This window comes from Gekko japonicus, unplaced genomic scaffold, assembly GCF_001447785.1.
Source record: "Gekko japonicus isolate JY-2015 unplaced genomic scaffold, Gekko_japonicus_V1.1 scaffold87, whole genome shotgun sequence".
In the NCBI taxonomy this organism is placed as follows: domain Eukaryota; kingdom Metazoa; phylum Chordata; class Lepidosauria; order Squamata; family Gekkonidae; genus Gekko; species Gekko japonicus.
The window spans coordinates 2,022,615-2,048,752 of record NW_015164184.1 but is presented as its reverse complement, the minus strand read 5'-3'; the positions used below and the strand labels follow the sequence as shown (position 1 = coordinate 2,048,752).

Here is a 26,138-nt window from a genome sequence, read left to right as displayed (position 1 = left end):
TCTTGGCACTGAGTGCAATTAGATCAGTCAATCACGATAGGCTGCCTGTTGCATCTCTTCATGAGTCACTGCTCTGAGCTCATCTATTTCCAAACAAGAGATATATGCAGCCATGATTTGCAGAAACACAGGGAACAGGTGGATTATATGTTATGGTAAAAACATTTTCCAAGTAAAGAGTTATCTCAGCTGTCAAAACATTGGAAACACCTGGTTGTTCCCTAATGCTAAGCAATTATATACAAATTATTTATTAAGCAAACAAACTTGTTACATCCTTATCCATACCACCTATAAATACATTAAGGCATCTGGCAGTGACACTAAGGGGAGACTCCATGGTTTCTACAGCCACTCACTGTTTTATTTTCAGCACCAAGGGCACACCCAGAAACAATGGGGGGGTCTATTTATTGTAACTGTGGATCACCTGACTGCTTACAGTCTTTTAAACAGTACATTTAGGGATCTGGGTCTGAGGGGACAAGTACCCTCCCCAGAAACCCTGTACCACATACCATACCATTCCCAAGGATCTCCCAGCTGCCCAGAACCAGCCTGGGGAGGGAAAGTGGAAGCAGAGGGAACCGCAGCAGGAAACAGGAAGTGGAAAAGACCTGCTCTGAGTGGAGCTCCACTAGTAGGGTTGCCAGGTCTGGGCTGGAAAATACCTGCAGACTTTGGGGGTGGATCCAGGAGAGGGTGGGGTTTGGGGAGGGGAGGGGCCTCAGCACGGTACACTGACATACTTCAAAGCAGCCACTTTCTCCAGGGGAGCTGATCTCTGTCGGCTGGAGATCAGTTGTAAAAGTGGGAGATCTCCAGGTCCCACCTGGAGGCTGGCAAAACTATCCACTATTCTATCAACAATCTATATGATCATACCCTGTATAGTCTGGCGGTATTATTATATTGTAAAGTATCTGCAGTAGGAGTGAGTGGGAAATGGAGTTGAAATAATACAGGTTTGCCATGGGCCACTAAGGGCACTGGTGTTCAGCTTATGGGTGGAGACCCACAAGTGGGCAGCACACGTTTTGTGGTCATAACAAAGTGCTTAATTTTATTTGGAGAGGAGCGCATACTGCAAAACTATTGGGAACTGGCTTAAAGGCAAGTCCCAGGCCTGAGAAAGCTGAAGGCTATCAGCAAAGAGAGATCATGCTGACTTGAGATTTGAAGCTGAGCTTCCTGGCTGAAGCTATAAGATGCCAAAATGACAAAGGGATGTCTGATGGTCTTCTTGAATAAACTAAATAGAACTTTATTTGTAATAAACAAGGAAAAGAATGGGAGGGGAGGGCTAACGGTCCTTCATAGCAGAAGATTGCCCAGCTACCTTACCCCAAACCATAAGAGAAACCAGAGCTGAAAGGGTTGTGAACGCCTGGAGATTTGGGGGGTGGAGCCTGGGGAGGGTGGAGTCCAGGGAGGGGAGGGACTTCAGTGGGCTACAATGCCATAGAGTCCACCTTTCAAAGCAGCGATTTTCTCCAGGGGAACTGTTCTCTGTCATCTGGAGATCAGTCAGAATTCTGGGGAATCTCCAGCTACCACCTGGAGGGTGGCAACCCTACCTGGAAGGAACTACTCCTGATTTAGGTACCTCGGAATGTGAAATGGACATCTGAATACTACACAAGGCTCATTCTTACGTTACACAGCATTATTTCCACTGAAAACACTCAGACCAAACACAACCAGCATGACTATACTGAGTCACTTAAGCTGGCAGTGTGTGTGTTTAAGAGTCTTGTCGGGAGCGTGCTGTTATTAACAGTCTATTTATTAGGACTTTTGGCCGCCATGTGCCACTGGCAAAGAGCCCCATTTAGATTAGTCATAAGAGCGGGCTTGTAATCTAGATGTATTTGAGAGCAAACAGAATGGAAGAATTCATCTCAAGTGTACTGATGATACAATATTTATACTTTTGGGGGGAAACAGCAACAACTTGGCAACGTGCGCAAGAGTCATTTTATTACTAACCTGAGTCATGTGAAAAACCTGACACTTGAATCTGAGAAATTTTAAAAGAGCAGCCACGTTTCCAGAGAAGACTCTGCCTAAGGCAAACACACGATAAAAACAGAACTACACAATACAGCAAAACAGTTTATCTCTCCTTATATATAATTGTGTTTTGGGGTGACTCTTTCCTGAACGTTCCACACACTCCCACAATATTTGGCTCCCTGACCTGTCACTCTGACAGTGTGCAAATCCAGTGGCTGCGTTGCTGGAGTCCCGCCCACACAAGCAGCGGCCAGCTTCTCGGCCTCAGTGTCATGCAAGGCGATGGGCAGGATGGACGCTCCAGTGGGTGGAGGCTCAGAAGGCTGAGGCTTGCATTGCTGTTGGTTGCAACGGCTCTTCCTGCACAGGCAGTGGCAGTTGCCGTGAACGGCCATTCAGGGGAGTGGGGCATCAGCCGCCATGTGTGAGGCTCGGCGGAGCAGCTGTCGGTGCCTCAGGTCTCGCCTCCGCCACAATGGATGAGCCCCCAGCCGAAGTGGGGCCCTTCCTCATTGCTCCGAGCTGGGGAAATGAGGCCGAGCGCTGGCCTAACCTGCTGGAGGAGAGTGCCGGGGAGGCACCGCTCAACCTGTTGGACACTTGTAGGTCAGGTGGCCAGCGGCTGCACAGCCAGCAGCCGAAGCTCCTGCCCTGCCTCCAATCACTGTGCCGTCACTGCCTGCCCGTGCCTCATCACTACCTACTGTCTCCACCCGCCGCCCCTTCCCCTGGTGAAGTCGGGTGGGGTGCTATGGTGGAGTGCTGCACCCCACCCCACACACCTTTAAAAAATTTTTTTTTAATGATTGAAAAAAGCTTTTACAGGAGAAATTCTTGTGGGGCTGTGCCTTTAAGAAAGGGGGTGGAGCCCCCAAAAGCCCCACTGTAGCTATGGGCCTGATCCACTTGCTGTTGCAACCAGGTCATACTCACTCTTCACATCAGGCAACCATGAAGTCTTCTAGGCCAGTGGTGGTTGAAAGAGCCATGAAGCCTCAGCCCCATAGGCAAGAGATGAAAAGAGGTAGTTTGTCACTACCTGCCTCTGCTTATTGAGCCTGGACTTCCTTGGCAGTCCCCCATCCAGCTACTAGCCAGGGCCAATCTTGCTTAGCAACCAAGATCAAGCTAGTTTGGGCCATCCGGGTCAGGGCTGTAGGCTAGTACCCTGTGTTCAATGACTGCACCTTCTGGGAAGGATGCTGCAGAATCATAGATGGGAGGCAAACATGGAGACATTCCTCAACAGATGAGCTGAAATGGAAGGCATTCCTTGAAGGAAGAAAGTTTGATGCTGTTTGTCTGCAGCTGCATCATACAGGCTTTTACAACCTTAAGCACATGCCTGCATGTAAATACGAAATAAATTGGAGGACAGGTTCAGCTATTTTGATGAAGGTAGCTTTGGGTCTCGAAAGCTCACGTACCTGCAAAATCTTGTTGGTCTCTGAGGTGCTAATGGACTCAGATCTTACAGGTTCAGCTATGTATGCAGCAGAGAGGCTCTCTCGATTTCTAAAGACGGTGTCCCATATCCCAAACATGGTGCTTTCCGAAATACTTTATAAAGTGCTCTTATGATTTTGCAGGAACGTAAGTGGGAAGACAAGTTGCATGCGCTTTTTTTAAAGGCCTTCCAACTGCCAGGCCACATTTCTCATTGAAGACAAAAATGAAAATCCCAAGTTGGTGATAAAGCCAGATCAATGAGACAGACATCAAATTCATTAGGAGCTGCGGTTTCTGTTAGCTCTTACTAGCGGTGATCACCCCACACTCCCATATAAAGGAACACATTTTACTGTCAAAGTACAGAAGCTGCAAGACTCTACATTTTGCAAGGACACACAATAAAAGGCTGATCGTGCACAAGGTAAAAACCCAAAGTCAAATTGATGTTTCAGTTGAGTGTTGCAGGAACCTAGATCTGTTTTATCACTCCTCCACCTGACATCTTCCTCCCCCATTCCTTCCCTACTATAATACGTAGGTTTTCTATTCTGTAGTCATGATTTCTTTTTAACATACATCTTTGCTTGTGCGTGGCTTTTCCACATGGCTTCCCCCCCCCCCCCCATTAGTTCTGGCCCCATACTGCTTCAGTTTATCCCCAGATTTCCACACGCATTTTGATGCTTTGAGTTTTCCCTTTGTTTTTTCCAGGTCTTTTGGGACTACTTTTACCTTGATCATTTTCTGGAAGCCAATTTTGAGTCTCCTTTTTCCTAGTATGTAATCCTTCTGTCGGTTTTCTTTGTCCCACCCACTCCACCCATCTCCAGCCCACTTTTCACTTACTGGACTCTAATCGTTGTCCAACCACTTCCTCCCCTCCCCCTGAAGACAATGAAAACAAGTGGTTTTGATTTTCAATTTTAAAAATTCAATAATTATGTCGATATAACCATGCCCAAAAAATTAGGCTTAGCAGATTCCAAGTTGCTTGCTTCCGAGTTGCCAAGATATGCCTTTTTCCTTATACCTCCACAAGGGAAAGAACTAGAGACATTTTCAAAAATGAAAGCTGGGAATTCAGACAGCCTGTTCAGCCTATTGTTACTATGGCAAACCAATATATTTTAGTGCTGATTTTTTTTAAAAAAATGCAAAAGCCAGAGGGGAGGGAGACTTCCAGCACTAGAAAAAAAGAGGTAGTTTGAAATGGACAGCACTTCAAATATGATTCACAAACAGATGGGTGGCAGCGTTGCTCCCCTTTTAGACTTCCCTGTGTAAAGGCCGGCCGGCAGGACTTGTATGACATTCCCCCATTGCAGGAATGATACCTTCCCTCAGCCTCCCCTGTGTGTCCATGGAGTCCCCTGTTCTTTGCCTTCATCCCTAAGTGCATGTTCCTTTTAAAGATTTTTTAAAAATGCAACCATGATATCAATATAAACACACACAAGTACTAAAACAGGTGGTCTGACACTATCCCCCCTTGAAAATCCTGATTGGCACGAGCAGAAGAAAATAAACTGACTCCACAGCTGTGAAAATGCAGAGAAGAAAGATATGCTGAAGAACTGTGCCCCCAAACCGATTCCAATGCTTGTGGATCACTGGACACACACAAAAAATCACATCGAGAATGCAGGAAAGCCCCATGACTTTACTGGAAAATCATTTGTTTTCAAATACAATGTAGAGAAGTCACATTGTCCCTGCGCACAGCTGGGTGCATTTTGTGTCTGACTGACCTGGATAGCTGAGGCAAGGCCAGTCTCATCAGACCTCAGAAGCTAAGCAGGGTTCACTCTGGTTAGTACTTGGATGGGAGACCACCAAGAAAGTCCAGGGTTGCTATTTAGAGGTGAGCAATGGGAAACCACCTCTGAATGCCTCTTGCCTTGAAAACCCTGTGGGGGTCCACCATAAGTCAGCACAAGGGAGGGAAAGTATAGATTCTCACCACTACCTACACCAAGACTATCATAGGAAGAGCAATTCAATTTTAAAATTTCGGTTTTAAATATTTGGTTTTGAACACACTGTGTTCACCCCTTCCGTAAAGTTTTTAGTCATTACAACAAAGATTAGTTTTGAAGGATGTGGGAAGGGGTCTTCAGTGAGACTGCAGTGGTCTCAGAGCCATAGAATCACAGAGTTGGAAGGGGCCACACAGGCCATCTAGTCCAACCTCCTGCTCAATGCAGGATCAGCCTAGGCCCTAGAGCATCCCTGACAAGTGTTTGTCCAGCCGCTGCTTAAAGACTGCCAGGGAGGGGGAGCTCACCACCTCCCTAGGCAGCTGATTCCACTGTTGCCCAACTCTTACTGTAAAAAAGTTTTTTCCTAAGATCCAGCCGGTACCTTCCCACCCTTAATTTAAACCCATGATTGTGAGTCCTCTCCTCCGCTGCCAACAGGAACAGCTCCCTGCCCTCCTCTAAGGGACAGCCCTTCAAATCCTTAGAGAGTGATCATGTCTCCCCTCAGCCTCTTCTCCAGTCCTGCACAGCCTATTGCCTTCTGCCCATGAGTAGCAGAAATTAGCTTACAAAGTTTGCAAATGTGTACAGGCTACAGAATTCAGCTTTTACAGACACAGAATTTCAAGAGCGGATGCAGACAGGTGGAGAGAATGAATCCTGGAAAAGGCCTAATAACCATTGTTAATCAGTACCACAAGCTTCCTTTATGCTGCCGTCCTTTACAAGCAGGATTAACACACAAAATCAATGCTATATGACATACTTCAGTTCAGGACTATGAAGAGGAAAAATGATCAAACATTTTGACAGCTTTGGATTTGTAACAGATCCATCTTTACAAAACGTCACCTCCTCCCCCATTTTGTGGGGATGGAGCCTTCAAATGCAACATATCGGATGCTGCGGTAACTCTACTCAGGTACAGGTTCGCAACAGACCCAGTCTCGGCCTGCCTGAGAAAAACTGCAGCAGGGATTAAAACTGGTCAGACCTTTCAGAACACTACAGCAAGGGCATGGCCTTACGTTCACCTACAGCATTTTTAAAGCAGAGCCAGATCTGGAAGTTTCTTATGCGTAAGTGGGGGCACAACTTCAGATTTAACACCGTATCCCTGAACAGCCAACACGCTAACTGAACACTGTCAAACAGGAGTCTCGAACCAGATTACCTATATTCAAAGCTCCATTCCACTAGGACTTAGCCATTCTTCACATCACAAAGTTTGGTGCTTAGTAGGGATGACACCAGGACTTTGTATCAGACACAAAATGGGAGTTTCATGCCTCTCAGATGCATGCTAGCTGTTTTCTGCTCGCAACCACAGCATGCACTTAGAAGTGGCTTCATCCTCTCTCCATTTGTTGTTTTTATGTCCTCAAATTGCACCAGTGTGAAAAATCGCATGCAGCCATGTGATAGCTGCAACAGAGGCAATAGGGGTTCCATGGGACAGTTTGATGTGAAAAGAATGCACAGGAGGAGCTGCAGCTCCCCATCTGCTGTCAAAAGCAAAAAAAAAAAAAGGGCTCGCATGTCTGAGATAAGACTCCCATCATACGTCTGACACAATGCCCTCACGCCATCTTCTACAAACACAAAAACATTTATGATGTGAAGATGGGCCCTAAGTTACCTAGGGCCCACCTATCTCCAATGGATCATTATAAGAACAAGCATAAGGACTGGCTTTTGTAGGCTATACGGACCCTGTAAACATTTCAATGCAAACAAGAGTGTTTTTGCCCCTCTCCCCCAGTTAAACTCTTAGGAGTGTTTCAAAAAGAGCAGTTCAGATGTTTAACAAATCAGATGCCAAACAGCTGCATTTTAAATTAGCATATATTTTACTGTCTCAATCACAGCAACTTCATACAGTAAGATACACATAAAAATATATAGCATGGTATTACTTGCAATTTAACACTGTTCTGTACTACAGGAATTCCATGACAGATATGTACATAGGACTGCTTCCTTTTTTTAAAAGTAATATAATTAGTCCCTGCTATGTTCACCGTATAAATTACGTGGCATCACAGTTTTTGTTCATTTAGTGTTGTGTGGATAGCAATGTGGAACTGGAACGAGAGAGCTACAAGCTACACAGTATAGCAGCCAAAGAAAGACAGGCCATGGTGCTTGAGGTTGAAACAGAAACAAAAATACATCAAAAGGAACTCTACAACCTGTTTTAGAAACAGTAGAATTATTTTGAATTTGGCAATATATACATCTGGTATCTACAAGTATACTAATATATTTATTTTAAAAATCCTTCTAAGCTTTTAAAGACCTTAATTATTCACTTGTGCAGCCATTTCCCTTAGTCTTCCTCATCAGCAAGGTAATACTTGCCTGTAAAGGAAAAAAAATACTCAGTGCTCCATAGCAGCCATCTCATTTATACTATTCCTGGTCATATGAATCTTCTTGGTATTAGTTTGCTGTTGGCAGCATTCCATAAAACTCATTTTTGAAACTGTACATTTGATCCTCATCCATATCCACATTTCAGCAAATTTACGTTCATGTTCCTAACCCTTCCTGTGTGAGGCTCCTCCCCTCCCTCGCCCCAGAAAAACACACTTTAAAAAAAACAAAACCATTTAAGTGTTTGCCACATGAAGGGTGAAAGGACAACAATTCTTAGCCCTACAGTCTACAACCATGCTCATTACACATACAGTTTTTGGGTCAAAAGTGTTAACTTGGTACAGAGTTCAGAATTGAATGAAATGGCATAACTATCCTACTTAAGGAATGAATTGTAAAGACAACACTGATAGCCTTTGGGGCATAAGCCCAAATTCAGTATGCAGATTCAGCTCTAAGGCTGAAAAATTTTACTAGACCGGGAATGACACAAGCTCTCTTTTTAAAATCTAAGTTACCACAAAACAATGCTACAGATTTGCCACAGAGGGAATGTACGTATGTTACACAAAGTCCTCCCAGCAAGGACGAATGAGAGTTGGTATGTGTGTATGGCCAACTCTTCTATTCCTTGCTGAGGCACAATTCAGTACTTGTGTATGTGCATGGAAGGGCTGGGATGACTGCTTATAACCAGGAACAGAATTTCAAACCAACTGAAAGAAGCACAAGAGAGACAAATGGATTTCAAGGGACATCAGTCTACAACGGTAGTCTTTAAAAGCTGTAGGGGATATACTGTGGGGGAATAATGTTACCTGAAGAAATAACCCAGAGACTTTTAAGTTACAGGACTTCAGCATTTTTCTTTTAGAAAAACACAACTTTCTGTATATTTATTAAAATATAAACTGCTTCCAAATAGTCTATTTACAGTAGAAAGAATGGGATTTGATACATGTGTAACAGAAGGTAAAATTCAGTCAGGATTCATTGGGAAAGGCACCACTCCGGGCATAACACAACATACACAGATTCACTTATTAAAAAACAGTAGAGACAAGAAGGATGTATTGGCAACACTTAAATACTAGGTTTCCATTGTGATGTTACATGGTATCCAGGAAAATGGGATGGGGGAAGACGAGATGGGACTCCCATGGCAATTTGCCTCGCGAAGATCAGGAAATGCATCTAAACCTCTTCCAAAACAGACACACACACCACAACCTTTTTTGGCAATCCCTACCATCCACCAAGTTGATGAACATTTTGTGCAAACTGCCCAAACAGACAATTTCACAATTCACTGAAAACGCTGTTCTTAGTTTCCTGGCTATCCTCTTTGTTACTGCTCTGATGCTGGGTTGTGTAGGTGAAGCGGTAACAGCAATGCAACACAGAAGCGCAATGTCTCTTCAGGGAAACAAAAACTGGAGTGCAAGGCCTGCCTATTCCTGAAAAGGGGGGGGAGGGAAGAACCCCAGTGCTCCTCTCCCCCCGTCTACATGGGAACAGAGCAGTGTTCAGTTGAGAGTTACCTAAAAGAGTAGCAGCAGAAACTATTGTTTAGACAACATGTTGTGAAGCCACATCAAGAACTGGTACCTACATTGAGATGTGTTTGTCTAATACTAGGGCATGTCCTACTTTTGCCTTGCCTCCTAACAAGAGGTCAGTAGGATGATATTTCTTACCAGCAACATCAGCATGTATGTATTTTTAGCCCTTTTGTCCCAAAATATGTATAGTTTCAGGGGGAGGAGAAATTATCTATAAACCAGGTGTGACAGCTGGTTGGATTTATAGTTTAACTGATTGTTTGGCAAGAACCGGTGGAGCTCACTCTTTCGACAGCAGGGATCGTAGTAGTAAGCGTTGAGGCAAGTATCGCAGGAGACCTTTGAACAGAAAGTGCATGTGTTTGTGGCTCCTGACCGGTTGCAAAAGCCACAGCGGGAAGAGCCTGAAGGCTTGGATTTGGAAGTGAACGGAGGGGCTCGCTCTTGAGTCTGTAACATGTACTGAGGCTTTTCCCGGGCTGTGGACCCAGAGGACATGCCTTCGCCAGAAAGAGTTTTGAGGGAATAGCTGCTCTGCTTCATCACTGGATACTCCTGCCTACAAATGAGCAAACTGTCACACTTTTGGCAAACAGAGGTGCCACAAGATAATCCACAGTTTTGGCACTTAAGGGGAGGAGTCTCTTTGGTTAGATGTGTACGTTTATGATAGTTAGGGTTGGCATCATTTCTCAGCAGCCATACGTCATGTTTAGCAGACTCCTGTCTCTTGAAGTTCAACATACTTCGAGAATCGGGGTCAGTATATAAATCTAAATCGTCTTGAGGGGAATAATAGGTACTGTATGGGACACCCGTTCTTAATATGCCATTGGCATGGGATGAGACTGGCAAATATTCCTCAGAACACCCATGTGGAGAACTTGACATGGCAAGGAGAGAGGGAGACGGGCGAATTATTTCATCTTTGATATCGTCTTCAGTATCGACCAAAATGGGTTCTTTTCTGAGACTTAAGGAAGTCATCAAAGGAGGCTTTTTATTTTCCAGGTAACTGTCATAGGCATCCACTGATTTCGAGGGTTTGGTAACTTTGGGTTTGAAGTAATCTTTAGCGCCTCTCTCACTGGCAGATTTCTGAAGTACCATCCGTGACATGGAAGTGTTCAGGTTCTCTTTGCATTCTGCACGGCGCTTCAAAGCATCTGAGCAGCCTCGGACATCATCACTGCTACTTTTTCTCTCATTTATAATGTCGAGCTCTGAATATCCTTTATCCTTCACTTGCAAATGAATTTCAATCAACTGTTCACACTCTATTTTGGCCAAGTACAGTTCAAATGATACCCGCTTCACCTGCAGAGTATCTACTAGGTCTTTGAGCTTATACACCATTCCAAGTTCCTGGACATAGCCCATTGAGTTCAGGATCTGCCTTATATCCTCATCAAGTATCGTAGACTTCACATAATAAACAAAAGGCCCTGTGTAGGTCTGAAGACAGGAGAGAAAGAGAAAGATTACCAACTCAGCTCCCAACTAAATGACATTCTGCAGTACTCACTGAATCAATCATTGCTGTGACTTAAAGCTTGCTTTAAAAGATGAAGAGCAAGCCCAGAATGCTGTTTTTGTTCTTTATGGAACAAATATCATTTTCCAGGGCCATACAATGCACCAAGGAAATATTTAAAAGTGCAACGGATTAATCTTCAAACTGAAACCCGCAGAGCACTCTTATTTCACATTACACGTGTTTCCAGTTTAACGTAACAAAGCATTTTCTTTTCATCTACAATAGATAATCGTATCACATGTATTTTAGAGAAGAATTAGCAGGTGGGTAGGGACAGCTGGAGATGCTGGCACCTGAAAAGCTGTGGGAGTATCAGGATGATGGGAAAAATACAAAAACATGCATGTTTTTGTTAAAAACATAGCCAGTGACATTTTAACTGTATTAAAGTTTTCGTGTCGATGCATTTGTTAGTTTGAGTCTCAGTGCCAGTATTTTATACTATCACGTGTCTTGGCGGTAGGAAACTGAGATTTAGAGAACAATTTTGCAGTGTTTAAACCCCAGTTTTAAGATTACAAAAAATAGTTTAGACATTAGCTTTGATATTTGGGAGGAGAATCAGGTTAGCCACTTTGGCTACCCATTGGGGAGAAAGGTGGGGGTATAAACAAAGCAGTATCTAGGCACCAACCTTCTCCAGGTCTGTGCAAAGTTTTCATGCCCTTGAGCATCAGCATTAAGTTGCACAGTGCCAAAACTGCAATCCTAAACAGAGCTGCATCTTGCCAAGCCCCTGACTTCAATAGACTTAGAAGGGTATTGCTTTGCTCAGGACTGTACTATAGGACTATTCCAGCACCCTAATGATCAGGCAATAATTGCGCTTCAGCTTTCCCCACCTTAGAGGGACAGGCCACTGATACTGCACACAAACAAGCTTTCAATATCAAGAATTCAGACAAGAGCACCACATTCAGCTACCTTACGTGCCATTTTGCTGGAAAACCCAAGTAGAAGTTTTCACAAACTTATCCGTTCCTCCCTCAATGCAACCAATTAAAATGCTAGATATCTTCCTCATTCCTAGCTTTTAGTGGTAGATATTTACAAACATGTGCTTTGAGGTATGACAGGTGCGACTGATGGGCATCTGTCTCTTCGTGTTTCCATGAACAACCCAATTCCACTTTTATTTCTATCATCTACTTGTAAGCGTTACCATGACAAGTGGGAACATGTCTGCAACTGCAAAGGAATCGCTCTATTTTAATAGCATTAAAATTATTTTGAGTGAACACAGAGTAGCAAATGGAAATTCAGAGTCTGTTCCCTGGGATGCAACGTGTGTGATGCCCCAGGATTCTGCTCTTTCCTCTATGTTTAACATACTTCTAGAATCAGGGTTAGTATATACATCTAAATTGTCTTGAGGGGAATATAGGAGTATGGAACACTCATTCTTAATATCTATGCACAACCATACCTATGGACTTGGGTATCAATGTGCAGGTGACATTCAACTGTTCCTGTATTTATGAAAGCTGCTGTCTCAGATTTTTAGGTGGTACCTCTGGATACCACAGCCAAGCATCTGTGGACAAAGCAGCAAAAGCTCAATTCAGATGGAGGCAATGCTGGCAAGGAAAGACAATATGCTTGAAGAGATTTTATTGCTGATTTTTGAAGGGGTACCTCTCGTGTTAGTGGAGACAGTGAAGAGCCTGGGAGTGCTCTGGAGGTAAGGCTATTGATGGAGATCAGTGCTGTGGCTAGGAGAGTTTTCTTCCAATTATATCTGGTTCAAAGACTCCACCCTTCTTTGATACAGCTGACCTGGCCGCACCAACCATGTTCCCTTGGGTCTAGATTATTGCAATATGCTTCACATGGGGTTGTCCTTGAAGACAGCACAAGTTATGATTGGTTCAAAATGCAGCAGCATATTTTCTTGACAGCTGTCAATAGGACTGATAAGATTACAGCAACTCTGGATTAACTGAAACGGTTTCCAATTTGTTTCCTGTTCATGGTACTACTTTTGACTTTTAAAGCCCTCTATGACCTGGAACCCACTTATTTGAAGGACAGACTGCCTCTCCCAATATGAGCCCTGGAGAACCCTACGGTCTTCTTGCCAGGCTGGTTGCCCTTTTACATGAGGCGAGAACAGCCTCGCCCTGAACTGGATAGGTCGGGCTAACCTGATCTCATCAGCTAACCTGGGTTGGCCCTGGCTAGTAAATAGATGGGAGACTTCCAAGGAATACCAGGGTCATGATGCAGAGGCAGGCAATGGCAAACCACCTCTGAACAGCTTGTGTTTTGAAAACCCTACAGGGTCGCCATAAGTCAGCTATGACTTGATGGCACTTGCTGCCGCCACCAGGACAGTCTCAGTGTGAGCAAGACTGTTTTTTGAAACTGAATGAGATTCCGAGGACTGTTCATTTGCTTCTGCAGAGCTTTGTTTGAAGACCCTTTCACAAAACTCTGGTTTTAAACTGGCTCTTAATATTAAATGGTGTTTTAATTATTGCATATAGAATTATTTATGCCTGAAAATCACTTCAAGAGTTCTTTGGGGGTTTTTAAAGCAGCATATAAATGTATTATATAAAAGTTCCCAGTTGCCCTGAGAGATATGGTATTCCAAGCAAACAGATGAATGAGTTTCCTTTTTCAAAATTCTCGCTCGCACCATTTTACAGTTGTGGGCTTTCAACGCATTCTTTACACTCCATGGTGGCTGGAAGGGGACAGAGCACAGAGCATGAGGAAGAACAACAGTGATTTTCATTTGGAAGAAGGAGGCAGTTGTTAAGCTGAAGCCGAGGGCAACGTGAAAGGATTAAACTTTAGGACAAATCCCAACTCAGCTGAGTCACACTCTCAGTCTAAACTATCACATGCTTTTGCAAGGATAAAATGCCACTGAGCTCCCCTACAGGAAGCAGGGATAAAATGTAATAAGAACTCATTTTTTAAAAGAAACTTTATGCCCCATATTATAACGATTAATCAGGGCTATGGAGTCTATACAGTCAAAATCCTGTCAAACTAGTATTCCCAGATACCAGTAGTAATTCAATGTCAATGGGCCCATTGGTCCTTTGTAAGTCAAGGTGTTCCCTAGATCAAGACGGGTAGCCGTGTTAGTCTGTTTGTAGCAGTAGAAAAGACTAAGAGTCCAGTAGCACCTTAAAGACGAACAAAATTTGTGGTAGGGTATGAGCTTTCATAAGTCACTGCTCACTTCTTCAGAAGTGCTCCCTAGTATGAGATTATTTTCAAGTATGCTTTTAAAATTAAATTCTCTTTCACTATTTATGTTGGTACAAAAGTATGAAAACTGCTGCCTTAGCTTTCAATGATTTCTTGATATTCTGGATCAGCCTTACCATTACAATCTTAAATCATCTTGATGACAAAAAATGAAGAATATGCTTAAGAGGCTTTTGTGCCCTCACCTTTATATTTTTGAATTCCTTCTTCCAAGGGTAAAGAAAAAGATTAACTCCAACGGATTCCAGCACACCAAAAGCATTCCGGAGTGAACGTAAACTTGAAGATTTCAAGGATCGAAGAGAATGTTCAGCTATCTCATAAAATTTGATCAACCGAAATCTATAAAAGGGATCAATCTTGGGAAGGCAAAGTAAGGCTGAAGCTGCCACTTGCAGGTACTCTTCACTAACTGGGCGCTGCTTCTTATCAGAGGTATCCAATTTGGATTCATGAAATTGTACATACTTCCTAAATACATCTTCTTTATATTTTGTATCCATCTGAAGTAGGATTTTAGCACGCTCGTGGGCGGCTACCTCATCTCTTCCATAGTTACGCCAAAGCAAGCTGATCAGTAGATATTATACAAAATCGCAATGTAGAGTCTCCTAGGTATGACAAAAAACACAAGTTACTGATTATTGCATTACTCAGATATGCCATGTAATATCCCCCTCCTCTCAAGGCACTACTAAAGAACCTTTAAAATGATAGCTCTCAGACTTTCCCCACTTTTGTAGTGGCACTAAAGCTTGTCTGAGCCTCAACTGCTTTTGGAAATACATTTATCTTGAGAAACCATCCATCCTGAAGGGAAGGCAGTTTATCTGAAGCTTTCTATGACCACTTGGAGGAGAAGAGAATGATGAAAGTTTCTGCAGGATCCCTTGGGGAGAAAGGTGGGATATAAATGAATAAATAAAGAATAAGCACCATTCTTAGGCACAGATAAATCCATGTGGCAGGGTTCTTGCAAGAAAAACTGGACTGAAAACAAAATGCCACTGGGAAAAGATAAATATTAGACATCGCTCTCTAAGTATGTCATGGTTCAGTTATGTAACTTTATGAAACAGGTTTCTACACTAGGCTTTGAGGATTTTATTTTTAAACAGTTTCACTGCAACAAACTCTAAAACAGGGAAATCTGCTTGGCAAAATGTGGATCTGAAGACAAAGTAAAAGGTAAAGGTTCCCTTGCTCGAAAGCCAGTCGAATCCGACTCTAGGGTTGCGGAGCTCATCTCCGTTTCAAAGCCGAAGAGCCAGCGCTGTCCGAAGACGTTTCCGTGGTCATGTGGCCGGCATGACTAAACACCAAGGCACACGGAACGCTGTTACCTTCCCACCGAATTGGTCCCTATTTATCTACTTGCAATTTCTTGCTTTCGAACTGCTAGGTTGGCAGGAGCTGGAACTAGAGATGGGAGCTCACTCCATCATGCGGCACCCGGGTCTCGAACTGCTGAACTACTGACCTTCCACAGCCTGCAGTTCAGCTTCTTAACCACTTGAGCCACCGCAGCTCAAGTACAAGATATCAATTGGCTCCTTGGCCCATAAATGATCCCACTGCCAGCTATAGTAGATGGAACTCAAGTAGTTCACTTCTGTCTCAGAGCTGACAGTGGAGAAGCACTGTTGCATGTACAAGTTTTCCTCACCAGACTGCAGCCAGTGTCTATCAATTAATTTTTTACATTTTAGAAACCAAAGAACTAAAACTAAGTCTACAATTCTAGACACATGTTCTTTGGAGTAAAGCTCTTGAACATTTATTTGGACTTACTGCTGAATCAATGGGCATTGTTTTGGGCTGCGAAGAGGACAACTCTAGTAGTTCACTGACTGTAATTTGTACAACAGGAAACACTTACTGCTGTCATGAAACCACTAACCCTGTTCCATGTAGTAATGAACCTGAGCAGATGCTAGGACAAATATAAGGCAATCAAATAAGAGAAAAAGGAAAAAAAGATGAAAGGAGTGACAAGTGAGAGAAGCAGCATCTCACAGACTGCTTATTAATACAGAACACAAACAGCAATGCCAACAGAGAGGGAGAATCAGGAAACCCTGACTGAAATCTTGCTTCTGTCAACTGCTCACTGGTAGCCTTGGCAAGCCATTCTCTCTCAGCCTCCGTTCCACATTTGCAATATGAGAATATCGGTCTTGCAGGATTACAGATATATTTGTGAAGCATTTCAGACCCTTAACACTTCCAGTAATAGGAGGCATTATGACTAGCTCGCCAACCTTCTAGCAGCAAGGAAAACTTCAGACAAGATGTAACGTGATTTCATTCCAGGTTTAGCATTAGATAGGCCAATTCTGTAAATCCCTGACAAAGCTTTGCTCAGTAGATTCCCTCAGTAAAGAGTATATCACTTTCTCTTGGTAGGAGAGGACATTCTGCCGTCATGAAAACTCTGAGAAATCAGTAAAGTTGATGAAGTGCATGAAATTTGTTCAATACAACCCTAAACATCTTGTTTCTTAATAGCTGATGATAAACTGCAGGCTGGTCTAGCTGAGCAAAGCCCCAAATTCCTAGTTGACAATCATCCAGAAGTTAGAAATCTATCACTTAACCAACCCACTACCAACAGTATGGAACCTGATCAGATTGGAATGCTCTGCAGGTCTGTCCTGAAGGGAGTTGCTGTACGGTTTAAGGTGCCAGGCCACAGGCATCCCCAAGAATCAACTAAGCTTTTCTGTTAGACAGAGAATGTATAACACTTCCATCCTCCTTTCATTTTAATTATGATTTACCGTCTGTTGATTCACAATTTCTGCACAGCAGTTTACTGCCATCTTCATTATGTAAATAGCCCTGAGTCTACAAGCCACAAAATCTGTTCACAGCAAGACTACTCAATTTGCAAAACAGAACTCGTGCTTAAGCCCCCCCCCCCGAAGTATGCCCAGAAATCTGAGTATCGTGAAGTAAATTTTTCCATTCATAGAAGCTAGCCCTGAGTCATACTTAAAAGTTCTCAGATATCAGAGACAAGTGTACACAGCCCAGCACCTGTGCTTTTCCTCAGCTTCCACTTTATCTCTTTTTCATAATCTTGTACAACACCGTATACTGTTATCAGGGTGGCAGCTTATAAGTATTTGGCCAAGCACAGCAGAAGAAGCTCAGCAAACAACAGCTTCAGGAAATAACTATATGTAGAAAACTTTGCCAGCTCTCTTTTTCTTAGTAATTGTGAGCGAATTATTTAGTTTCAATATATGTTATTATTTCTCAAGACTACAGATATTATTGCCTCAGCAGAGAATACAGAATACTAAGACATGCAGAGGATGAAAATCCAGGCCTGCCGTGGTAGCACAGCCTCAGATGTTGCTCACAAGTGAATTTGCAGGATTTTTCACATCACAAGTCCTCTAACTCAATAACATGATTAACAATCTGTTTGCCATTAGTTCTGGTCTGGTCCTGAGTGGCAGGGAACTGGACAAAGGAATGACAAGATCCCTTGGGAAGCATCAAATTTCCCACACAGAGTAAAGCCTTTCGAGCATCACAGTTGAATATTCCCCCAGCCCTTCAACTTCAAGTAGGCCTGAGAGTCAATGAAGCCATAAGAGGAACAGGCATTAAAACACACACACAGCCTAGAGTGCCATTTGCTTTTGCAATGCTTTTCATCAATCCCAGACAAAGACAAAGCCACTTGAGAGCTATGACAGGTATGCATGCAAAGATGCCTACGGGTCGCCTGTATTGGGGGCGGAGTGGAGACTATCATGTCAAAGTGATCGCGAAACTGGATACCGTCACCCCAGGGCTGCATGCAAAAAACGATGCTTAGAAGTGAAGGTAAAAAAGAATGGTATTTCTTTGTAAATCATAACACCGCGATCCTGAAGATCTAACGGGTCACTGCACACAGTAAGCCGAAAGCATGGCCAAGTTGGGTGGTGGGGCTTTCCACCTTCTTCGTCAAGCCCTCTTCTCCCCGCTAAATTGCTAGCGACGGTGTCCGCTAAAGCGTCCAAGCTGAGGCCGCCCGAGCTGTCAACGGCCCCTGGAAAGAGCCCCCTCCGACCCCTCAGCAAGGTCGCCTAGGAGACCCCCCCCCTCATTCTACTCGGTCATTATCTCCGCCCCCCACAGGCGCCCCCACTCACCGCCTATTTCGGCCTCCCTCAGAAACTCACGATACGAAGGGCGGGAACCCGCTTAGGGCTCCTCGTCACCTCTCACCTAGGACCACAGACCAGCAACCGCCGCCACTGGCCAGCCAGGAAATCGTCCACGACCCGGATGCGCATCCTCCTCTTTCCTCCCCTCTCCCAGGAAACCGGAAGTAACAACTACGGATTCGGCCTCAAATCGCTGCCGCCTTTCTGGCGCGGCAGTCGCATGCGCAAAGCCGATGCCCGGTTTCCTCTTCGCCCGGCCTTTTCGGGTCACATTACGCATGCGCAGAGCCCACACGCTCAAACCGGGGCAATCTTCCACAATTTAGGGGTTACGTAGGGGTTTTTTTGTTTTTGTTTTTTAACTGGGGCTCGTCGTATTGTCTTGATAGAAATGTTAGATCTCCAGCAGCAGGAAGGGGGCGGGGTGTTTGAGGTAATTGAGAGTGGCACCCAGTTGCGCCTGCGCATAGAGAAGGGCGAACCGAAAGTTGTGTCGTCATTGGGAGCGTTTAAAGGGTCTGAATCTTTCCCCGCGCCATTTAGACATCTGTGCAGCATAAACGCATAAAAGGTGTACAGGTGGGCATCTACCTGCTGCCTCTGAGGAGAATATAGCCGTTGTAGCGTTCTGGTTTTTTTCTGGTTTGCCATTAGTTCTGGGGGTTTTTCAAAACAGTCCAGACTAGCAACATTTATTTCAATATGAGCTTCCCTATAGAACAGAGCTTACTTTTTCAGATATTTTTCTTCTTCTTTTTCTCCCCATTGTATCTGAAGAGATGAGCTGCCTATCGTAAAAGCTCATCCTGAAATAAATTTGTTAAGTGTTTAAGGGGCAACTGAACTTCTTTTGTTTTGCTGCAGCAGATTAAAACAGCTACCCTTCTGATATTGTCATGTAATCCTTACAACAGTCCTATAAGTAGAGGTGCCAACCTCCAGGTGCCACCTGGAATCCTCACGTTATTACAGTCGATCTCCAAATGACCAAGATCAGTTCTCCTGGAGGAAATGGCATTCTACGCTACTGAGGTCCCTCCCCAAACCCTGCCCTCCCCCGGGCTTCACCCCCAAAATCTTCAGGTATTTCCCACTGCAGAGCTGGCAAGTCTACATAAGATAGTCCACTGATATTGTGCACATGGCATTAAGTAGATAAAGATGGCCTTGCCTGAGACCACTTAGCTTATTAACTGCAAATGCAAGGTTGGAACCAGGGACCAACCCAGCTCACAGATAAGGTGATCTGCCAGTGTAGTGGATTGTTGGATAACGGACCCCAATGAATAGCATGGGGGGATCTGCAAAAATTGCCTCTTGTGCCCATGGAAATTCTAGATGGGATGCAGATCATGCATATGTCCAGTATGTGTCCTGGTATGACCATCACCCAGAATAGCCAATCTGGAGTCTTTTGGCTTCCAAACAAATCCCAGCAAGAAGTGGTCAGAATCCAGAATTCCACCAATACCTGGTTTTCCATATCACAATATACACCATCCTTTCAGACTGTGCTCATGCTGCACATATGTTGTCACAAACTGTCACATGGATTCAGGTGGGTAGGCGTGTTGGTCTGAAGCAGCAGAACAAAGTCTGGCACCTTTAAAACTTTGTTGGGCCTTAAAGTGCCACTGGACTCAAACTTTGTCTCATGTTTATTCCACCCTTCCCACAAGGAGTTCCAGGTGCTCTGTGTGGTCCCCCTATGTCCCTCCTGTGAGGTAGGCTAAACTGAATGAGAAAGTGAGTGGCACAAGGACACCCAGTGAGCTTCATGGCAGAAGGGAGATATGGACTCAGGTCTCCCCAGTCTTAGTTCAGCACTGGGAGGACTGCACCATATTTTTTTTCCTCCTGTCTGCCTTCTCCTCCTTTTAGCATGGTCATTACGCACTTGGAAAAACTACTGAATGGACAGTGGGGGCAGTTCCAGGTTTTGAGGGGCCCTGGGCAGACAGTGCCAGGAGGCCCCATCTGCCCACCACCAGTCCACAATGATACTTTTCCACCTCCCACCTGTGTGCCCCCACCTGCCTATGCATCCTTCTCCCACCTGTAAGCCCTCCCACTGCCCATTCTCAGTGACCTGCAACACCTGTACACCCTTTCCCCAATAGTACTGGCTGACGCATGCCCCTGGGATTGCTGCCGCCATGGCCACCAGCAGCGTTGTCATTGTGTACCACCACATATCTTTCCCCAAGGTCACTGGGTAACTGGGGGCATGGATGGCAGAGCACTTCAAGCAAACAGATGGGGAAGGACATGCGGACAAGTGGCAGGGGAGGTGTGGGTCAGCAGCAGCAGTGGGCCCAACCAGGAGCCCTGGTCCTTGGCAGCTGCCCCCACCTCAGGTTATGCTGACACCAGCCCTGATAGATAGGAACTCATGGCCCTAAACACAGTATAGATTCCATGGTAGTTCATCCGTGGTGGCTCCAAATCATCATATCAGTTTGAGGAGGCTGGGCACGTTTTTGTCATGGTCATCAAAACTCAAGTCACATTAAACAAATGTAGTTATAAAACCATGCCGACGTTAATTTATAAACTCACCTAACATAATCTTGGCTTGAAAGAAGAATGAGGAAGAGCTCTTTTCTTAAGAAGGTCAACGTTTTATTTCCTTCAGTGAAGGGGAAAATATTATGCTGCCCTTCTGCACAAGATATCCAGAACTGTACACAAGTAACTACATAATGAATAAATTGAAAGCACAACCTTCAGCCCTGTCGCTAATGTAAAAACAACAACAACAAAAACCCAACTTCATCTTGCCTTCTGGCTATGCTTACTTACACTTTGGTTGCTTTATTTATTTCCTACAGGGAACATTTACTGCTCCTTGTGCTTGAAATTGGGCCAGCAATGGAGCATTTGTTTCACTGCCGGATTGCAGGCTGCCAAAAAATTTTTTTGCCATGAAAACTTATTAATTATAAACCCATATTTTTTGTAATTAATAAATGCAAGCTATACAACAATGTTTGTGTGTATTGATTATTAATACTTATGCAATATTAGGACTGAAAGTTCCAATACAAATTTGTAAAGACACTCAAACATCTGGCAACCAGTCATAGTAAAGTGCAAAAAGTGCTATTTCAACATTCAGTTTGTGTCCTATTTTCAGAGAAAATGTAGAAATTCCATGTGAATCCAGCTGACGGAGGGCTAGCTTGTGAAAATTCTGTTTCAGGTATCCTCTTTCATCAAAGTGGTATTGCTTAAGAATCCATTCATTCAAAATTTGCTTCATTGATTGCAAAAAGGACTGGTGCAAGCCTGTGAGGTACTTTATTCAATGAGTAATTAAAAGTGTCGAATTTACAGGCAGTGGCTGCTAACATAGATTGCTTTAAAAGAGGATTAGACAGATTCGTGGAAGATCAATCCATCAGTGGGTGTGTCCACACAGGCAGGTTGCCGTGGCAGTATCCCATAGAGAAAAAAAACGCTGGGGTTGGGTGAGCTTCACAGCATTCACACTGATCCTGCAACACTGGCTGCATCGGGTAGCTGGCCTGTGAGAGCCAGTTCACATCGCTACCAAGCCACCAGCATGGACCCATGGCTGATGCGCCTCTCTGATTGGTTGGGTTGCTGAAAATGGCATACTACTGTGCGGGAAACAGGAGGGCTGTTCACACACCTACTGCGCTTCTGTGGTGCGCCCGGCCAATCAGACGCCGGAAAAGCTGCCATGGAAACGCCTCACCCAGGAAACCACCGGATTTCCCCGGTAGCTTTTTAAGCTGATGGGGAGTCGTTCTACCATGAGGTGGGTACAGATGGCTGTCGGGTGCCAGATGTGTGAATCTAGGGTTGCCAAGTCTTTACCGTAGGTATAGCGGGGGTGTCCAGTGCTGCTCCAGGAGTTCAGCTGCGAGAACAGCATTACATCCCCCGGAAGTGACGCAACCACGTTGGGCACGCCGGGGGTGGGGCCACAATCATCCGAGGGAGAACCATAGAGTTTCCCCTCGGATGACCGCAGCCCCGCCCCCAACATGTCCGACGCAACTGCGTCACTTCCAGGTGACGTGCTGACGCCAGGCACATCGCATGCTTTGGGGGGTGGGGTTCCCCCCAGGGCCCGATTCCCCGGTGGCGGGTAAGGGGCCTCTCAGGTGGGGGTTTCCCCGCCCCCCCCGTGGGGACTTGGCAAGCCTATGTGCATCTGATCATGCTGATTTGATCTGGAGGGGAGGAGTGACTGTGTCGGGGAAAACTGCCTGTGTGATCACAGCCAGTTATTGGCAACCTTTACATCCAGAGGCAGTACACCTCTGAAGATCGGTGTTAGGAGGCCTCTCTGCCCTGTTTGTTGGTCATCCAGGGCAACTTGTTGGCCACTGTGTGAAATGGGACAAGATGGACCACTGGTCTGCACCTCTTACTAGAAGGACATTTCCTTGGATAATTTCAGAAACCATGTAATTCTAGTCTGACTGAGGGACCCCTCAGAATATGAGTGACACCATACTGGGCTGTTCTTTCAAGTCAACGTTGATATGGTGACTGAAGGCCACCATTCCAGCTATAACTCTGAAGAAGAAAGGCAGACCACCTTAACTCTATGGGCTAAAAAACCTTTATCACTACTGCCAGCCACCAGACCCGTAACAAGAATAACCTGAGGGATGCAGAAAAAGCATATTATGACAGAAATAAAAGGTATGTTACTACTCTTGTTATTTGTGCATTTATCTTTTTACCAAAATGACTATTATGAAAGCATAGGGGGAGCAAATGTAGCTGGTTAAGAACATACATAAGAACATAAGAGACGCCAATGTTGGATCAGGCCAAAGGCCCATCCAGTCCAACACGTGTCACACAGTGGCCAGAAATACCAGGTGCCATCAGGAGGTCCACCAGTGGGGCCAGGACATTAGAAGCCCTCCCACTGTTGACCCCCCCAAGCACCAAGAAGACAGAGCATCACTTGCCCCAGAGTCCCTATCTATACCTTGTGGCTAATAGCCACTGATGGACCTCTGCTCCATATGCTTATCTAATTCCCTTTTGAAGCCGTCCATGCTTGTAGCCGCCACCACTTCCTGTGGCAGTGAATTCCAAGTGTTAATCACTCTTTGGGTGAAGAAGTACTTCCTCTTATCCATTCTAACCCGACCGCTCAGCAATTTCATGGAGTGCCCACGAGTTCTTGTATTGTGAGAAAGGGAGAAAAGTACCTCTTTCTCTACCTGCTCTTTCCCATGCATAATCTTATAAACCTCAATCATGTCACCCCTCAGTCATCATTTCTCCAAGCTAAAGAGCCCTAAGCGCCTTAACCGTTCCTCATAGGGAAAGTGTTCCAACCCTTTTATCATTCGAGTTGCCCTTTTCTGCACTTTTTCCAAAGCTATAATATCCTTTTTAAGGTGTGGTGACCAGAATTGCACACAGTATTCCAGATGAGGTCGCACCATTGATTTATATAGCGGCATTATGATATTGGCTGATCTGTTTACAATACCCTTCCTAATAATCCCCAGCATAGCATTGGCCTTCTTTATTGCAGTCACACACTGTCTCGACATTTTCAGTGAGTTATCCACTACAACTCCAAGATAATTGCCCATTTATACTCACTCTCTGTTTTCTATTAATTAGCCAGTTTTTGATCCATAAAAGGACTTGTCCTTTTATCCCATGATTTTTGAGCTTACTTAGGAGCCTTTGATGCGGAACTTTATCAAAAGCTTTCTGGAAGTCAAGGTAAACAATATCTATTGGATCCCCCTTTGTTGGATGTTAATATCCAGCTGTCAGATCATAATGATCTATGTGACAGCAGGCAAGCTGCTGATAACAGGTTCTGACCGGTTTAGACCAGCTATGGTGTGAGGTCAGTAGATAATGACTCAGGAAGATGCTGATTGGTCACTCAAATGTATATAAGTGGACAAGTACTGCTCTGTATGTTCTCTTCCCTGGATATGGTGTTTGGCGGAGCAATTTGTCAGTGGATTGTACATATTGTAAATAAATCTGTATATAGTTTACCACAGGACTGTCTTGGTGTGGTACTATACAGAACCTACTCTGCATTGAGTGCTGGTGAGTGCTGGAGTGCTGGTGTGGTTAGAAGAGTCCTGGTGGCTGGTGGTGCTGGAAAGCTGCTTTACACGCACAGCGCAACACATGTTTGTTCACATGTCCACATGTTTGTTCACCCCCTCAAAGAACACTTTAGTGAGACATCACACGCGAGAGGTCATTCTGGCTCCCCCAGGTCTTGGGAGGGGCTCTTTAAAAAGTTATGGCCGCCATTGCTGTTTTCGGTGAAAGCTGCGACGCCCACATGGGGGGAGGGGAGGGGCGAAATGTTCCTTTGCCTCCGTGAGCCCTGGGGTGGTGGCCTTGGACTCGTAGCGGCAAATTCCACTTCTCGCGCATGATGTCCGAGTGGCGGTGTTTGAAGAACATTGGACCAGGGGGTCCAATTCTACGGGCCCCCAAACAGGTTGCCCCTACCCCCTCCATTGTTCTCTATGGTGGGAAAAAAGTAACTTTTCCCCCATGGCCCGGGCTGAAGATAAAGAAAGTATAACTAAATGGAAATCAGGCTAGTTAGAAGAAGATAGGCTTAGAGAGGGTGTTAAGGCAGAAAATGTATAAGGTTAACATGAGCTACCCTGTGATTTTGGAGCCTCTCCCTCAAACCCCCTCTCCTCCAGCCCCAGAATATACCCTACGTTTTCGTCCTTGACTTCAATGGCCCATAGGATATAATTGGGCCGAACTGCAAGAAGCAGATTCAGATCAGAGAATATGATTCGGCACGCAGTAGCCTGAAAGGGGCCCGAATGGGCCATTTTGGGGGGTGCATTCGGTTCAGATGAACCGAATGCACATCCCTCCAGCAGCTGGCTTGCTCGGGCTCTCTGCAGCAAGCCAAGGGAAGGGAAGGTGGTTTAAACCTCTCCTTCCCTTCAGTAGCTGGCTCGCTTGGGCTCCCCGAGAAAACCAAGCGAAGGGAAGGTGGTGGAGCAGCTGGAGACATTGAGCCTCAGCTCCACAAGTAATGAGCACTCGAACCCCACCCCCAGCAGCCCTCAGGCCGGAGCACCTGGAGCAGTCTTGGGAGGCGGATTGGCAAAAAGCAAAACCAAAAGCGCAGGAACTCAAGAGAACTCCAGGAATGGAGCCGGTTCCTCTTCCACAGCCCAAAATGCGACCCACGAACCCTGAGCTTGCTTTTTCTCATTTGCGAGTCTGGCCTCCGCACTCCTTTGACGAGGCAGCCCTGAAGCTTGGGGCGGCGGGGGTTTCTTTGCATGCAGCTTGTGCGGCTGGCTGAGTGCCTCTTCTGCTTGCCCACCTCTCGTTTCTGCATCTCATCTTCTGCCAGGCATGGAGGAGCCCAGCTCGCCCAGGCTTCTTGCCTCCTGCTGCCTTGGCCTTCTGGTGCACGGGTGAGTCCCCAAAGTTTGACTCTTCCTCTACAAGTCTCTGGCGCTGGAGGTATTCGCCTCCTTTCCTCCTGCCTGCTATGGCTGCATAATTGTGAGAGATTTCTTAACATAGTGTTCCTGCCAGGGAAGCTGGGGACCCTGCCCATGAGTCTCCATTTCATCCTCACAACAACCCTGTGGGGTAGGTTAGGTAGAAGGGAGATTAGGCCCGGGGTCACTCAGCCAGCAGAGTGAGAATAGAAACCTGGGTCTCCCCACATCAATCTGCAACTCTGACCACTGTGCAGTGCTGCCTCTACTGATCTGTAATGTTCCAGAGGTGTTGTAATGTAATACTCAGTTTCTCAAACGAGTGTATGCCTGTCTGTTGGTCCACTTAGGAGTCTTGATCC

At 45.1% G+C, this 26,138-nt stretch overlaps 1 protein-coding gene across 1 annotated transcript; it reads right to left on the bottom strand.

Annotated features, from left to right (window-relative positions):
• Positions 1–8,721: 8,721 nt before the first annotated feature.
• Positions 8,722–18,313, bottom strand: SPATA2 (spermatogenesis associated 2). The gene is made up of 3 exons (XM_015408114.1): positions 18,302–18,313; positions 14,336–14,761; positions 8,722–10,843 (listed from the first exon to the last, which is right to left on the bottom strand). Exons 2-3 carry the CDS (start codon positions 14,651–14,653, stop codon positions 9,596–9,598), a joined length of 1,566 nt encoding a protein of 521 aa, XP_015263600.1. The 5' UTR covers positions 14,654–14,761; positions 18,302–18,313; the 3' UTR covers positions 8,722–9,595.
• Positions 18,314–26,138: the final 7,825 nt, after the last annotated feature.